Source organism: Vombatus ursinus, unplaced genomic scaffold, assembly GCF_900497805.2.
Source record: "Vombatus ursinus unplaced genomic scaffold, bare-nosed wombat genome assembly UNPS02014798.1, whole genome shotgun sequence".
In the NCBI taxonomy this organism is placed as follows: Eukaryota; Metazoa; Chordata; class Mammalia; order Diprotodontia; family Vombatidae; genus Vombatus; species Vombatus ursinus.
This window is the reverse complement of record NW_020954576.1, coordinates 31570401-31586697: the sequence shown is the minus strand read 5'-3', so window position 1 is coordinate 31586697 and position 16297 is coordinate 31570401. Positions and strand designations below refer to the sequence as shown.

Below are 16297 nucleotides of genomic sequence, written 5' to 3'. Positions count from 1 at the left end.
ACTCAGTTAACAAAAGTAATTGAAACAATAACTTCAGCAAATTTGAAGGATATAAAATTAATCCACATAAATCCTCACCATTTCTGTATATTACCAAAAAACTCAGCAGGAAGAGACGTGAAATTCCACTTAAAATAGCTACCAAAAATGTAAAGTGCTTTGGACTCTACTAAGATAGATATAAATAAGAATTATATGAATATAACTACAAAACACTTTAGGATAATCAAGACAGACCTAAATAATTGGAGAAATGTTAATTGTTCACAGGTAAACCAAACCAATATAGTAACAATGACAGTCCTAAGGGGAAAAGGTAAGGGGAAAGGAATAAGTATTTATATAGTACCTACTAGGGGCAAGGTACCATGCTAAGTGCTTTTTACAAATATCACATTTGATCCTCATAACAACCCTAGAAGGTAGATGCTATTATCATTCCCATTTTATAGTTAAGGGAACTGAGGGAAACCGAGGCTAAGTGATTTGCTGAGGGTCACACAGTGTCGGAGACCAGATGTGAACTCAAGTCTTCCTGACTTGGGCCTTTCAGGTCCAATGCTCTAAACATTGCACCATTGACTGCCCCTGTACTCCCTAAATTAATTTACTTATTCAATGTCAAAGCAAACTACAAAGGGAAAACTTAATAGGGTTAGAAAAAGAACATTTATCTGAAAAAACTAAAGGTAAAGAGTCTCAGGAGAAATGAAAAAAAGTAAAAGGAAGGGGACTGTGTCAGATCTCAAACCATACTAAAAATAATCATCAAAACTATTTAGTACTGATAAAAAATAGAAAGGCTGACTACCACGGGTTAGAGAGACAGACTTTGGGGATAGGGTGTGGCCAGGAACACCACAGGGACTTCAGCTCAGGAAGAGGAGAGGTCCCAGACTTATTCCAGGACTAAGTCTAGTAATAATCTATTGGAGATGGCAATTTGCAGACCTTGGACCAAGGAGGCAACAATCAGACTGCCTTGGATTAGTCAACTTTTGGAAGCACTGAAAGCTTATAGGTCCCCAGTTTGAACTGTCCCTGAGGTCCTGGGGATTTTTTTTTTTAAGTGAGGCAATTGGGGTTAAGTGACTTGCCCAAGGTCACACAGCTAGTAAGTGTCAAGTGTTTGGTCTGAGGCCGGATTTGAACTCAGGTCCTCCTGACTTCAGGGCTGGTGCTCTATCCACTGCGCCACCTAGCTGCTCCTATCCTGGGGATTTTTGTTAAAAAAAAAAACAACAAAAAACTGTTTGGGAAGGAATACAACACTCAATACCTCAAGAAAGAAGCAACAAGACCAATCCAGACCTTCTGTCCAGACAGGCACAGAACCTGGCCTCAACATCAAGTCCAAAGTGAGGAAGTAGGCAGGGAAAATAAGTAAACAAAAAAAATTATCCCACCATAAAAAGCTAATATAGTGACAAAGATGCTTAACATACAAACCCAGAAGAGAACGACTCTGAAATATCTACAAGCAAAAGCTTAAAGAAAACACAACTTGGGCAAATTTAACCAGAATTCTTCTAAGAGTTTATATAAAGCATGATTTCAAAATGTTTATGAATGAAATGAGAGAACTAGAGGAAAAAAATTGGAAAAGAGAGGAGCAGAATAAAAGCAGAGCCTCACCTGAGCTCTCTCAAATTCTCCTCCAAATAATTTTAAATAATGTCTCAAAACAAATTCTGGAGTGGCAGAACCTACAAAAGAATGGGGGTGAAACAATTTTCTAGTCTAAGACAACTTAGAAGGCTGGCAGGAAAGGTTTGTCTCACTGGGGTGAGAGCGGAGTGCAGTATAACAACAGGCTGTGCCCCAGAAAGCCAGAAGCAGGCCTTGGGGGCAACTGAATGGGCAGTTTCAGGAGCTCTCTGACCACGGTACGGGTCAGACAATGGGTCAGAAGGAAATTTCCAGGGTAGATTCAATTTTGCTGGCAATGGGTGCAGGACTCTGGTACATTGCACACATGCAGTTCTATGTGACAGTGCCAGGGCACTAACACAGGAGCAGCACTAACACATTAAAGTGTGCAGCGTGCATTCTGGGGAGTGGGGACCCTGGTCACAGTTCCAGGGCAGAAAAAAATTCTTGCGGTCACTCATGGGCCATAGCACAAGGCAGGAAAGCGGTGAGCACACCTCCTCCTAGACTGCATGACCCTGGAAGAACTAAAAACTTACATATCCCCAGAACTACCTCTGAGAGCAGCAGCAAGAAAAGTCTGAAGCTTGGGATAATGCCCCCTCCATCCCAAGAGCAGAGCCCCACTTGAACATAAAGTGGAATAGGTTGAAAAATGAGCAAACAACAACAAAAGAACATGACCATAGAAAGTTACTATGGTGACAGGGAAAATTAAATCAGATCTTCAGAAGACAACAAAGTCCAAACAGCTACATCCAAAGCCTCAAAGAAAAATGTGAATTGGTCTCAGCCCTGCCTCCCCCAAATTCTTAGAAGAGCTCAAATAGGATTTAAAAAAAAACCCCAACAAATAAAAGAAGTAGAGGAAAGACTGGGAAAAGAGAGTGATACAAGAAAAATTATGAAAAAAACAGCCAACAACTTGGTAAAGGAGGCACAAAAAAAATAGTGAAGAAAATAATATCTCAAAAAGCAGAATTGGCCAAATGGAAAAAGGTACAAAAATGCACTGAAGAAAGTAATTCCTTAAAAATTAGAATTTGGCAAGTGGAAGCCAATGACTCCATGAGATATCAAGAAACAATAAAACAAAATCAAAGGGTGAAAAAATAGAAGAAAATGTGAAATATCTCACTGAAAAACAACTGACCTGGAAAATAGATCCAGGAGAGATAACTTAAATATTACCGAACTACCTAAAAGCTATGATTTAAAAAAAAAAAAGGGGGCTTAGACATCATCTTTTACGAAATTATCAAGGAAAACCACCTTGATATTGTAGAAGTAGAGGGTAAAATAGAAATAACCAATGAAATTTTTATTGCTAAATTCTTTTCTCAGTCTTTATACTTCTTGACTTCCCTACAGTTTATACATGGCTAACCATGCCTCTTTCCAGATACTCCTCTCTGAGTTTTGTGACATTGCTCTGTCCTTGTTAATAAAAGATATTATTAAGCTGTGAGCTGCTTGAGAGCAGGAACTATCTTTTACCTTTCTTTATATCACTAGCACTTAGCAGAGCCCGCTCACAGGCACTTAATAAATGTATGTAGACTATTTTTTCTTAAAAAACCCCCAGCATATGATGTGACCAGATCATTTTGAATGTATTTCTCTAAGTAGGAACTCTTTCTTTTTCATCTTGGTTGGTTAGAATTTAATATTACCATAACTACTTAAAAGTTAGAGTCCTTGTGGCCTTTTGGAATGAACTTTTATGTTACCTCCTATTCAAAGTACCATAATAATTTCTAAAAGGAAATACTGGAGATTTTGCAGGTGGATTATAGCCGATGCTTGTCAGTCTACTTCGCAGTATCATTATCCACATCCTTCTGCCTATATATGAGTATACCACAGGATTCTATCTTGGGTCCTTTCATCTTTTCTCCTTATACTGTCTTGGTGACTTGATCAACACTATGGACTCACTTATCATCTCTATCTAAACAGCCCTCATCTGATTCCTGAATTTCAGTCATGCACCTCCATGGGATAGTCGGTATTCTCAATAATAATAGGAGAGAGAAACAAATTCAGTTTTGGACATGTTGAGCTTAAGAAGTCTATGTGACATCCAGAAGGCAATTGGAGATTCAAGTCAGAAGGTCAGGAGAGAGACTAAGGCTAGATAAATAGGATAGAAATGGAAATCATCTGAACTGAGATAACTGAAAGATTATTTCAATTCACTGGTCATGAAAGAGTACACACTTAACTAACAGCTAAACATCTGTAAATTATGAAAAAATTATATACTTCTTGACCTGGTATGTCCCCATCAGTAGTCTGTCACTGCAGAAACAGAAGGGCTACACAAGGACGGGTGATTGTTTTTGTTTTTATTTTTATTTGATGCATATGCTGCCATAGCCAAAGAGTTTTTCACCTTCGGGCCAATCGGGTGATGTGCTTGCTAAATAAGCTGGTCCATGGACAAAAACAGTATGTCACAAAAGAAAAAAGAACTACTAAATCCTACCTGTTGTCGGAGAGATATGAAATTTGGGTCCATCTCACCACTTGGTAGTAACTGAATTGAAGTTAGGTCTTTAAAAAATGCATTTTTGCCCTGAAAAAATAAAACAAAATCATGTGATCACTTTTTTTGGGGTGTTATTGGAGTTTTCCCTATTTCTGTAGAGTTCAAAGACTTTTTATTTAACCTTCTCTTCATCTTAATATCAGGAGAAATTTAGTTTAATTTATATCATAAGAATGTGGCAAGTAGTTAATATTATAAGTATTTAAATGTCTGGATACTGACATGAAATTTAGAAAGATTTTATCTAAGTTTCATAGGAAAGTCATAATAACAAAATACTGAAAAATAAAATTAAAGGAATAGATTTTATTCAACTTGGAGAAGAGGTTGCCAGAGGTTATATGAAAGATGCTGATGAATGAACCACAGAAAATGGAACTGCTAGAAGAAAATATTAATTTAGACAAGCATTTCCCAAACAATAGCCTGTGTTACACTTGATATCATATATAATATGAATAGAATTACTTAAGAAAATTTTCATGGTAGTGATATTTCTATTATGTATCAAAAATACTTGTTACATACAGCAATTTTTTGGTTATGAAAAAGTATTATTTTCTTTTTCATTTTTGATCCAGAATTTTTCTATCCCTACCCCATATCACACTCTTTTTCCCAGAGTCACTCCATATTCTGGAGTTATTTACAGTTAATCTGGAGCTATTTATAGATTTTGTTACTACTGCTCATGTAGAAGATTATTTCTTCCTTTGTCAAACATGATGGTTTTTCTTCAATAACTGATCATTCAACAAATTAAAAATTTAGTTGGAATGAAAAACAAGCATTTATGATTGCAGAACAGTACGAAATGGCTTGAAATAAAAGAAGATAAATTGGGATGTAAAGATTATTCTACAGTTCAGCATTTAGAAGTGACAGTAGAAAAGTAAATCTGTGTGTCCAAGGAATGAAGTGTATATTTACTAACCCCATATGGCAGTAAAAACAACAATAAACTATGAGACAAGCTTATCTGTGGAAAAAAGAATTAAGGCACAAGCTATTTATAAAGCCCATACCAAAATTCAAGATTAAAGAATTTGCTAATGAATCATTTTCTAACAGCGCAATTTCTCATTTCTAAATAATAAAAATATTGATGCTAACATAATAGTTTTCAATACTATTTGTAATAAGACATCATAGGCCTTTATCTGATATTGAGGAGGTAGTATAATTACAAGAGAAAAATGGAGTAGATATAGGTAACTGTTTACATACATGAAATAGTAGAAGAGTAAAATATATTACAAAAGAAACCAAGGTGACAACACTTAATATTATAGAAGAGGATACCAAAATCCATATCATAATTAATGAGCAACTACAATTTCAAAAGAAAAACACCCCAGTAAATTTATGTTCAGTGTACAGTTCAGTTAGCTCTTGCACTGGAAAACATTATTTATTCTTTTAAAAGAACTGGCATCTACTACAGAAGAGACCATTTTCTTTTTCTTTTTTCTTCCTTTTTTTTTTTTTGGCAATTGGGGTTAAGTGACTTGCCCAGGGTCACACAGATAGTAAGTGTCAAGTGTCTGAGATCAGATCTGAACTCAGGTCCTCCTGACTCCAAGGCTGGAGCTTTATCCACTGTGCCACCTAGCTGCCCCAGAAGAGACCATTTTCGATACCACTTCCAAAACTAATCCATTTCAATTGATTGTATCTTTAATAATGAATACTTGAAAATGAACTTAAATGCATTTTGGTCTAATGATAGTAATATAATGTTAGGAGGAATGTCTGTAGTAGCTATGAAGATGAAGGAAACTTTTCTTGAAATAATCATTTGGCTCTGTTTAAATCACTGATTCCAATTATCACTTGATAAATTAAAAAACCTGATATAAAAGAAGTTAACCATCTAAAAATATTTCTGGAATAAATTTATTCTATTTATCACCAATCTAACAATAATGAAACCATGCTAGAAACTGTAACTATAGGACTTGAAACGAAAATTATTAAACTGATCTAGCACTGAGACATGTAGTTTATGAAGTGTTCCTGTGGTACAGTACACATATTCTGCATTATACATGTATTCTTCCTATATCTTGTTCTTATTCTGGTTTGATAAAGAGATTAACATTAATTACTTTCAAGGCCCTGCTTTAAAAAAGCAAAAAAGAAAAAAAATATATAAGATCTAATGACAAGGGGCAGTATACTTAAATGCTATAGATATAATAATGCTTTAGATATAGTATACTTAAATTTCATCAAAGCATTTGACAGTCTTTCACATATTCTTGTGGACAATTTAAAAAACTATAGTCTAGCCTCTAGATAGTACTATTGCTAAGTAGATTCTGAACTGGTTGAATGACTTGACCTAAACAAACTATAGTTCTTATAATAAGTCAATGTCCAGGCAAAATGCTGGACCAAATTTAAGATGATGAAATTTAACATATCTAAAGGACTACACTTGTGTTACAAAAAAGAATCACTGTCACTTCACCTTTCCATCTCTGCTAACTATATCTCGTCCTCTTCTTTCTTTCTAAATATAGAAGATTTTTATACCCTTCTAAATGTATAAGATAATGTCTAAGAGTATATAAGTAATGTACATAAGAGTAAGGTTCCAGCACTAGCAGCCCCCCACCACTTACTAATGTATCAATTCTTTCTTTCATACCTCATTTGTATGAGATTACTCCTTTTTATCTCTCCCTACAGTTTTATTCTTTACAATCACCCTATCATACACAGCTCAACCCATACCTTTCTTTCAAACTACTCAAATAATGATGGATAGTAATAAGAGTACTGATAACACTTTCACATGTAAGAAGTAAAGAGTTGGACTTCATTGAGTTTCTCATAATTGGTCTTTAATGTTTACTTTAGACTTCTCCTGGATCTTACATGTTAAATTTGCCATTAAGCTCTGCACTTTTTGTCACAAATTCCTGAAAGTCTTTCAATTCGTTAAATAGCCTTTTTTTTTTTTCATTCAGAATTATACTTTGCTGGGGAAGTTACCCTTGGTTGTAACCCCAGCTCTCTTGCCCTATGAAATACAGCATTCCAAGTGCTCTGGCCCTTCAACATAGAAGTTGCTAGGTCTTGAGTGAAGCTGACTGTAGCTCTGTGACATTTAAATTTTTTGTTGTTGTTATTATCACCTGGGAGCTTTGAAATTTGCCTACGATATTCCTGTAATTTCCTCCTGTGATCTTTTGGGTGGTGATTGGCAGATTTTTTCTGTTCCTACTTTACCTTCTTGTTCTAGAACTTCAGGGAAATTTTCCTTAATAATTTCTTGTAATATTGCATCAAGATTTCTGGTAGTCCTACAGTTCTTATATTGTCTCTCCTTGATCTGTTCTCCAGATCGGTTGTTTTTCTGATGAGATATTTCACATTCTCTTCCATTTTTTCATTCTTTTGGTTTTGTTTTATTATTTCTTGGTTACTTAGAATGTCATCAGTTTCCCCCCTTGCCCAATAGTTTAAAAGGAATTATCTTCTTCCTTAAGGTTTTGGTTCTCCATTTCTAGTTGGCTGACTTTCTTTTCATAATGTTCTTGGATTACTCTTATTTTTTTTCCTAATTTTTTCTTGATTTCTTTCATTTGATTTTTAAGTCCTTTTTAAGTTCTTCCAAAAACTCTTTTTGGGCTTGTGGCCATTTAATATTTCTTATTGAAAAAGCGGTAACTTTCTTGGTTCCACTATCTTCGTCTGAATACAAATCTAGATCTTTTCTACCCTCAGAGTAGCTATCTATAGTTGGGTTTTTTCCTCCTTTGCTTACTCATTTTTATTTTGTTTTGTTTTATTTTTAGCAGCTATTACTATAATCAAGTTTTAGTCCTGAGCTGTGGGGAATGATGCCCCAGGCCTCACGTCCTTCTTACTGTTATTTTTTGAGCTCTGTCCTGGGCCCAAGCTTGGGCACTCCTCTCCACCCCAGGCCATGGCCAGATTCCCCCAGTCACACTGTCCCGTAAATACTCTTGCTCTCTGTAGTCCCTCTGGTGGCTGTGAACTTCAACAGTCCTTCAAACTGCCCTAGAACTGAAACGAGGAATGATGCTGCTCTCCTGCAAGGGCCCACAGCCAACAGGGTCCCCACTCCTCTGCTACCACACTCACTAGGCATGTGCTAGCTTCTTCTCCCCTGCAGCTGCAGCTGCAGCTCCAGGATGGCGTCTAGTCAGCACAGCTGTGCTTAGTATCCCTCAATAGTTGAAGTCCTTGCAATCTTCTCCTACTCAACTGTCAGGACCCGCTACCTTCCTCCTCCTTCCCCCATACTGTCAGTTCTAGAGGCTGAGGCTATCTCCTAACCCAGGTTCCCCCAGGGCTTGTCTGTTGATTCAGGCTGACCCTTCACTCCTTGAGTTCCAGTCTTGTAACAATAATATTGTAAAGATGCTCAACTGTGAAAGACTTAGCTACTCTGAACAAGACAATGATCCAAGACAATCCCAAAGGACCCATGAAAAAAATGCTATCCACCCAGCAAAAGAGAATTGATGAACTCCCAATGCAGGCTGACCCATACTTTTTAAAACTTTCTTGGGGCAGCTAGGTAGCACAGTGGACAGAGCTCTGGCCTTGCAGTCAGAAGGACCTGAGTTCAAATCCAGTCTCAGACACATGACACTATGTGTGACCCTGGGCAAGTCACTTAACCCTGACTGCCTCACCAAAAAGCAAAAAAAAAAACAAAAAACAAAAACTTCCTTTATTTCTACTGTTTTATTTTGTTTACATTTTCTTTTGAAACATGGATATTATGGAAATGTTCAGCATGACTTCACATGTTTAATTTAAATCAAAGTGCTTGCCTTCTAAAAGCATGGAGGGGGTGGGGGAGAAAGGTGAAAGGGAAGGAGAGAATTTGGAACCCAAATTAAAAAAAAAATGACTGTCAAAAATTCTTTTACATGTAATTAGAAAATATTTAATGAGGGGGGAAGGGAGGCCAGGGGTGGGGTGGGTGGGTGAAGAAACTCAGGCTAATAGAGGTTAAGTGACCTGCTCAGGGTCACAAAGCTAGAAAGCATGAGGCAGGAACTGAATTCAAATCTTTCTAATTCCAGACCCAATGCTCTATTCACTCCACTACCTGATGCCTCAATATGAAGTCAATCTACATGAATATAATTAATTAATGACAACAATTAAATTATTTACTAAAAGTGATTATTTGTGTTTTTTAAAATCTAATTATTTTTATTTTACATAAAATTACAAGTTTGTCTTGAAATTTAGTCAAAAATGTAAAGTTTTGTTAACCTGATGCAGTTTCCTTTCCACTAAAACATTTTTCTTCTATTATTTTTATCTTCAAAATTAGTGAAATCATAATCTATGAGAAGAAAAATGGCTTTTTGAAATATAATTCAGTCACATTTCTGAAACTGAATCAATTAAAGTGACTGCAACAATGAACTCATTTGAATATGAAGAACTGTTCAGACTCCTCAGAAGGGAGTATTCATCTTCACTCATCCTCAAAGAATGATTTCTTAGTGCTTCACCATCATTAACTTGGGACCTATGTGCTTCAATTCACTTCTGTTTTAAAGCACATAGCTCTGAAATCTTTTGAAATTACAGTACTTACCTTACTGTCAAAGAGGGAAAGAGGTTTCACAGACTTCAGTGAAAATCTCATGATTCCATATAAGACAGAGCACAGCACAGAATGGTGTTCAACAAGTGGATAGTGGATATGTTTCTGTTCAAGAGCCAGCTCCACTATTGATATCGGTCCTTCAACAGACACCCAGGCATCTTCAGTATCTAAGACAGGCACTTGCATTTCATCACTGCTAACATCAGCCTAGGACGATTTTGGAAATACAAAGGATTATGTCAGTAATTTGCTGAAAAACAGACTCCTCAAATTTAATTCTCATACTGCATTGTCCTTAAAAGAGGAAAGTATAAGGAGAATTTTTTTTTTCCATATCAAATAAAAACATAAGACTCTTCCAGTATTATAGTAATAATCAGTCTCCACATGAAATACATTTTTCTCCTATACTTATACTTAAACTGATTGATACTTAAAACTGATGATGATCATAATCTCCAATATTCTAACATAATTATTGTATATTAAATGATATGTATATTTTACCTCCATTAAAGTCTGAAGAAGATCCAAGCAAGAGTCAAGAAATGATGTCAATGCTGTGTCACTCATACCCACATCCTAATTTTTAAAAGAACATACAAATTTAATTCTACAAAACTTCTGTCATTATTAAAAAAAATCTTTAAGTTGATTTTTTATATTGAATAAATGAGCTGGAATTGTGAGGTTAGATGGCATTAATAAGATTCAATCCCTCTTATTGGGATTAAATTAAAATACTTCTAGAGTTGGGCTAAGAAGCTTATACTCAGTTTGCAGTACTAATGACATGTGTGTGTATTAAATTATCTATGTATATGTGTGTGTTACATATTACATACAAAGTTTACCAACAAAGTCCCCTGTGACACATACCAATTGTGTGATCCTAGGCAAGTCACTTGAACTCTTAGTGCCCCAGGACCATTTCTAAGAAGATAAAGTTGCTTCAATGGAAATTCATTATATATTAATGAATTGTAATGTGTGTTATATGTGTATATTATTAAAAGTATATAAATGTGAAATGTATGAACAGTTATATATACATGTATATTAAATATATATATATATATATAAATGTGAAAACATTTTAATATTCCACACTGTACACTATGTACAATAATTATTTTATTAGAACTATGATTTCGTTAGGTCACACAGTGAGCTCCCAGGGAGGAGCTATATATAATGAAGCATACAAACAGCAAGTAAACTAGATTTTGTTTGAATGTGAGAAAAAAATTCCCTACCAATTGGAGCTATACAAAAGTAGAACTGGCTGCCTTAGGAATTAGTGGGTTCACCTTCAGCAAAGGTCTTCAAGCCAAGACTCTTGTTGTAATGGGGATTCAGAACTCTTTTTGGAGTCTTGGTTTCAACTAAATAGATGGATATTAGTCCTTTCCAACTCCAAAATTTTACATTGTCTAACAGCCCTACAGAATTAGCTCTAATGAGCAAAATTAGGAATGATTCTATATACAATTATGGATTTTTCTACAATGAATACCAAAATAAGCCTACATATTCTAATACAATTCAGCTACAAGTGAAGAAGATCCAAATATTTCAAAGTAAAATTTAAAATTATAAGCAACTGGTCCTAAACATAGGGCCAGAATTATCTGGACAAAATTATCATTTAAGGAGTGATCAACGATTGAAGAATGAGTGTATGAAATTATAACTATAAGCATTTATTAACCTAACTCAATAAAGTGCTTACAGGAAGACACTTACAATTTTTCAGTGAAAAGGAATTAAAAGATATACACTATAACGTTATTTTGTAATTCTCATTCATGGTCCAAAGTTTTTTGTTTTTGTTTTTTTTCAAAAAGGGCTTTATGAAAACCTATTCTGAATGCTGTCTGACCACTTTGAAATATAAATTTAACAAGATGAAAATTCATTACCAGCTTTAATATACTACTCATTTTCAATCTCTTTATCATCTGACATACCGTGAAAATCAAAAGCAGTTTAGTTCATCTAGCACAATTAAGTAGCTTCAATATAAAATGCAAAGTTTAGAAACTACCTTCACCTCAATGTATTTAGTATAGAGGAAAATATTCACTTACCCTTCTGCATAATCTATCCTTTGGAGATTTTCCAACCTAGCAGAAGAGAAATAAATGTTATAATATTTAGTGATCCAAAGGAATAAGAAAGTGAAAAATAATCTGGAAGGCTTAGAATAATACAAAAAGCAACTACAAAACTTGAACTTTCTATTCTTGCTTCCCCTAATTATATATGTAAAGTGGGAACGTTTCATAAATGAAGAGAACCAAATGTCAATGTAGAGGATGCATTTCATAAACCAATAATTTAGATAACCCTACAGTTTATTTTTAGTAATACTTTATCTCCTTTTTAGGAAATAAGTTTGTTATATCAGACCTATTAAATGAAGAATTCCTCAAAACTTGGTTCACATGTTCTGTGGCCAATTAATTAACTGTGCTTCACTGACATCTAGAGCCAAACTCGTTAACTTATTTTTTAAAAGTAGCTAACATGCTGGTGCAGGGGCCAAGGCAGGTATGGGGCCTGACTCGAGTACCAGTGAGGTGCTTCCTTTACACCCCGCCAAGGGTGCAAAGCCTCCTCCTCCCCATACAGAAGATAAAGTTGCTCATGGCCTGCCAGGTCTTAAAAGCCCCCAGGACTGCCTCAGTGACCCAAGTCCCACTGAGAAACTCTAGACGAATTGCAAGAGTTTGGGAACAGCCCACTGACCCCCATGCCCAACAAGAAATCATCAATAGCACTGAAGATGTGTATTTTTCTACTGACTCATTGAATATCAGGAAGTATGAGAAGGAGAAGCTCTCTCCTGTTCTCAATTTGCAAGAATCAGAGGCATACACAGATAAGCTGAAATAGCACCAGGATGTAGTCTCTAAGAAAGTCACAGATTTGATCCTTAAGCAGTCACTTGTGATAAGGAACTTGAGAGAGTGATCTCACTGAAGACAGGCCTTCAATTGGCAACTGTCATTTGTACCAACAGATGAAGGCACCTGAATACCTTGTAGGGTTTTACTCAGGCCAGTCTGGCACTTCTTGCCAACCAGAAGAACTGCCAGCTGCTGGTTGGCCTGCTGAAATCCTTGTGGAACACATAAATGCTGCAAAAAATGCATGCTCGAGGAAGATTATCCTGTAGCTACCCAGCTTTGCCTCAAGTCTTAGCAGGCAGAGAGCACTTTCCAACACTACAGCTGCATCAATGAGCTAGACTCCAAGGTGCAGGCCACCCTCATGCAAACTGAGGAGTTATGTGGTTGTGGCACTCTCCAAGATCTTCAAGAATTTTGAAGTCACCACTACATCAAGGTGCAGCAGGTGAACAGGCTCCTGGGGAAGACACAGTCCTTGATGGCCAGCTGCACATGCACTTTACACAGTCCGTCCACAACGCCATGTTCCACGAGGTCCTGGGCCATGTGGAGCTCTGTGCAGGCAACACCGACACCAAGTTTCAGAAGCTGCACTACAAGGACCTCTGCACAGCTGGCTTTCCTCACACAGTGAGATGGTCAAGATGGCCCATGAGGTCCGGTAGCTTTTTAAATTTTTTTTTTAAGTCTGCCATTTAAATAAAATGTAGTGACAAAAGCTAGCACTATAAATTGTGGACAGAGTCTCTCTTCACTGGAGTTAGGCAGCAACCTAGGAGTCGTTCCACGATAATTTTCCCAACTGTTGCTTCCTAAGTCTGTCCTTCCTCCCACCTTCTTCCCCGAGGCCTTGGCCTCAATATTTATTATCAGCTTTTAAAAAACAGAGCCTATGAGGGGCAGCTAGGTGGTGAAGTGGATAGAGCACCAGTCCTGAAGTCAGGAGGACCTGAGTTCAAATCTGGCCTCAGATCAAACACTTGACACTTACTAGCTGTGTGACCCTGGGCAAGTCACTTAACCCCAACTGCCTTTAAAAAAAAAAAAAAAGAAGCTTCAACTGCATCTACTAAGATAATAATTTAGTTTTCAATGCTTTAATTTTTAATATGATGAATTACGTTGACTGTTTTCCTAATGTTGAACCATCTTTGTAGTCTAGTACAAATACTATTTGTTCATAATGAATGATTTTTTGGATAAATAACTGTAATCTACCTGACAAGATTTTGTTTAAAATCTGAGTCAATGTTCATTAATGGTATTGGCCTATAGTTTTTGCTGTGTTTTATCTTTCCCAAGTTCAGGTATTAGGACTATATGCGTAATGTGCTGGGGTCAAATCAAGGGCTAGCAATGAGGAGAAGCTACCTCTGTCATTTCAGAAAGAAGAGATGACAGGAAGAGAGCCAATGGGAACAAGGCCACCTTAAAAAAAATTAACTGAAGGAATGTAGTAATACATTTATAGCAGGAGAGAAAGTTTCGTAACTTTGGGGGAACCCCAATTTTAGAGACAGATGGAAGAAAATAACCTAATTCTTGTCATTTTAAATGTGAATGGATTAAACAGTTCAATAAAATGAAAGTGACAGATTGAATAAGAAAACAAAATCTTAAAAGATTTGTGGTAGAGAATTGCTCTTACTTTCTCAATTTTGGAAAATCACTTGTGAAGTATGGGTACTAACTGTTCTTTAGATTTCTCCTTTGATTCCATCAGGATTAGGAGTTCTTTCCTTTGGTAGTTTCTTTATAGCTAGATACCTATCTCCTTTTCTGAGATTGAGTTATTTAAGATCTCTATCTAGCCTTCTGATAGTTTAGGCATTTCATATTTTTAATGGTATTCCTCTATTTTCTTCATGTTCTCAGTTTTGTTAGCACAAAACTGCACAATATGTTCTGATTTGTCTTTTTATTGTTTCTGGTTTTGTTATGATCTCACGTTGCTCATTTGCTATTTTACTGATGTGATTGCTCTCTTCTTTTGAATGAGATTAAGAGTTTATCAATTTCATTAGTCTTTTCAAAGGAACAGCTTTTAGTTTTATCATTTCTATGGAGTTTTTTGTTTCCAATCTATATCTTTTAATTTTTAATATTTCCTATGTTGTGCTTATTTTAGATCTATTTGTTGGCTTCCTGATTTTTTTAAAATCCATATTCAATTCATTTATCCTCACTTTTACTATTTTGTTAATGTATATTTATAAGGATGTGTTTTCCCCCTGGGACTGCTTCAGCTGCAACCCAGAATTCTGGCATGTTATTTCATTATTATAATTTTCTTTTCAACAATTACTGTTTCAGTGATTTGTTCTTTGACCCACTCAGGATTTAATTATTAAGTTTCCATTTGAGTCTATATCTTTTGTTTGTGTTCTCTGAACCAATTACTATTTTTATTGCATTATAATCTATAAAGGCTATATTAACTATTTACTGCCTTTTTTACATTTGTTTGCAATATTTGTGCCCTAATAAATGGCTAATTTTTGTTGTATTTTTTTGTTTTGCTTTTTGGTGAGGCAATCAGGGTTAAGTGTCTTGCCCAGGATCCCACAGCTAGTAAAAGTTAAGTGTCTGAAGTCAAATTTTAACTCAGGTCCTCCAGACTCCAAGGCCGGATGCCCCACCTAGCTGCCCCAATATGGTTAATTTTTGTAAAAGTTCCATGTGGCACCACAAAATATGTATATTCTTTTGCTGTCCCATTTACAAGATGCCTTAAGTCTTTTAACTATAGTTTCTCCAGGAATTTGTTCAGTTCTATATTTTCCCTTTTGTTGATCTTTCTGATAAAACTGAGAGAAGGATATTAAAGTCTCCTGTCACTATTGTGTCTATTTCTTGTTGTAGTTCAGATGTTTCCTTTATGAATTTGGATACTAAGGCATTTGAAGCACATAAGTTTACTACTGATATCTATTTGCTGTGTATGGTTCCTTTCAGCAGAATACAGTTTCTCTGTTTATCGTTTTTAATTTTTTGAATGTATGTTTTTTTGGGTTTGTTTTTTTTTTTTTTTGTCAAATAGCATGATGCCAACTCCTGCTTTTTTGGAGTCACTTGATTCACAGTAAAAAAAATTTTTCCATCTTACCCCCACCCCCCCCGAGTTTTATTTTGTGTATGTCTGTTTTTGAAATGTGCTTCTTTTAAGCAACTGATTGTAAGATTTTGTTTTCTTATTCAATCTGTCACTTTCATTTTATTGAACTGTTTAATCCATTCACATTTAAAATGACAAGAATTAGGTTATTTTCTTCCATCTGCCTCTAAAATTGGGGTTCCCCCAAAGTTACAAAACTTTTTCTCTTGCTATAAATGTATTACTACATTCCTTCAGTTAATTTTTTTTAAGGTGGCCTTGTTCCCATTGGCTCTCTTCCTGTCATCTCTTCTTTCTGAAATGACAGAGGTAGCTTCTCCTCATTGCTAGCCCTTGATTTGACCCCAGCACATTATGCATTTTTCTCTTTCTCCCCATCTTTTATGTACTTTTCCATGTTATAAATGGAAAACACACACACACACACACACACACACACACACACACACACACACACA

General features: G+C 35.8%; 1 protein-coding gene and 1 pseudogene across 1 annotated transcript in view; one reads left to right on the top strand and one right to left on the bottom strand.

Moving 5' to 3' along the window:
• Positions 1-16297, bottom strand: part of LOC114049732 (rab3 GTPase-activating protein non-catalytic subunit) — a 127945-nt gene that overhangs the window by 2458 nt on the left and 109190 nt on the right. The window contains exons 29-32 of the mRNA XM_027871118.1: positions 11900-11935; positions 10317-10391; positions 9798-10016; positions 4139-4228 (exon numbers count right to left, since the gene is read on the bottom strand). Of these exons, the coding sequence (XP_027726919.1) occupies positions 4139-4228; positions 9798-10016; positions 10317-10391; positions 11900-11935 (420 nt within the window). The remainder of the gene's footprint in view (positions 1-4138; positions 4229-9797; positions 10017-10316; positions 10392-11899; positions 11936-16297) is intronic.
• Positions 12339-16297, top strand: part of LOC114049771 — a 5772-nt pseudogene continuing 1813 nt past the window's right edge.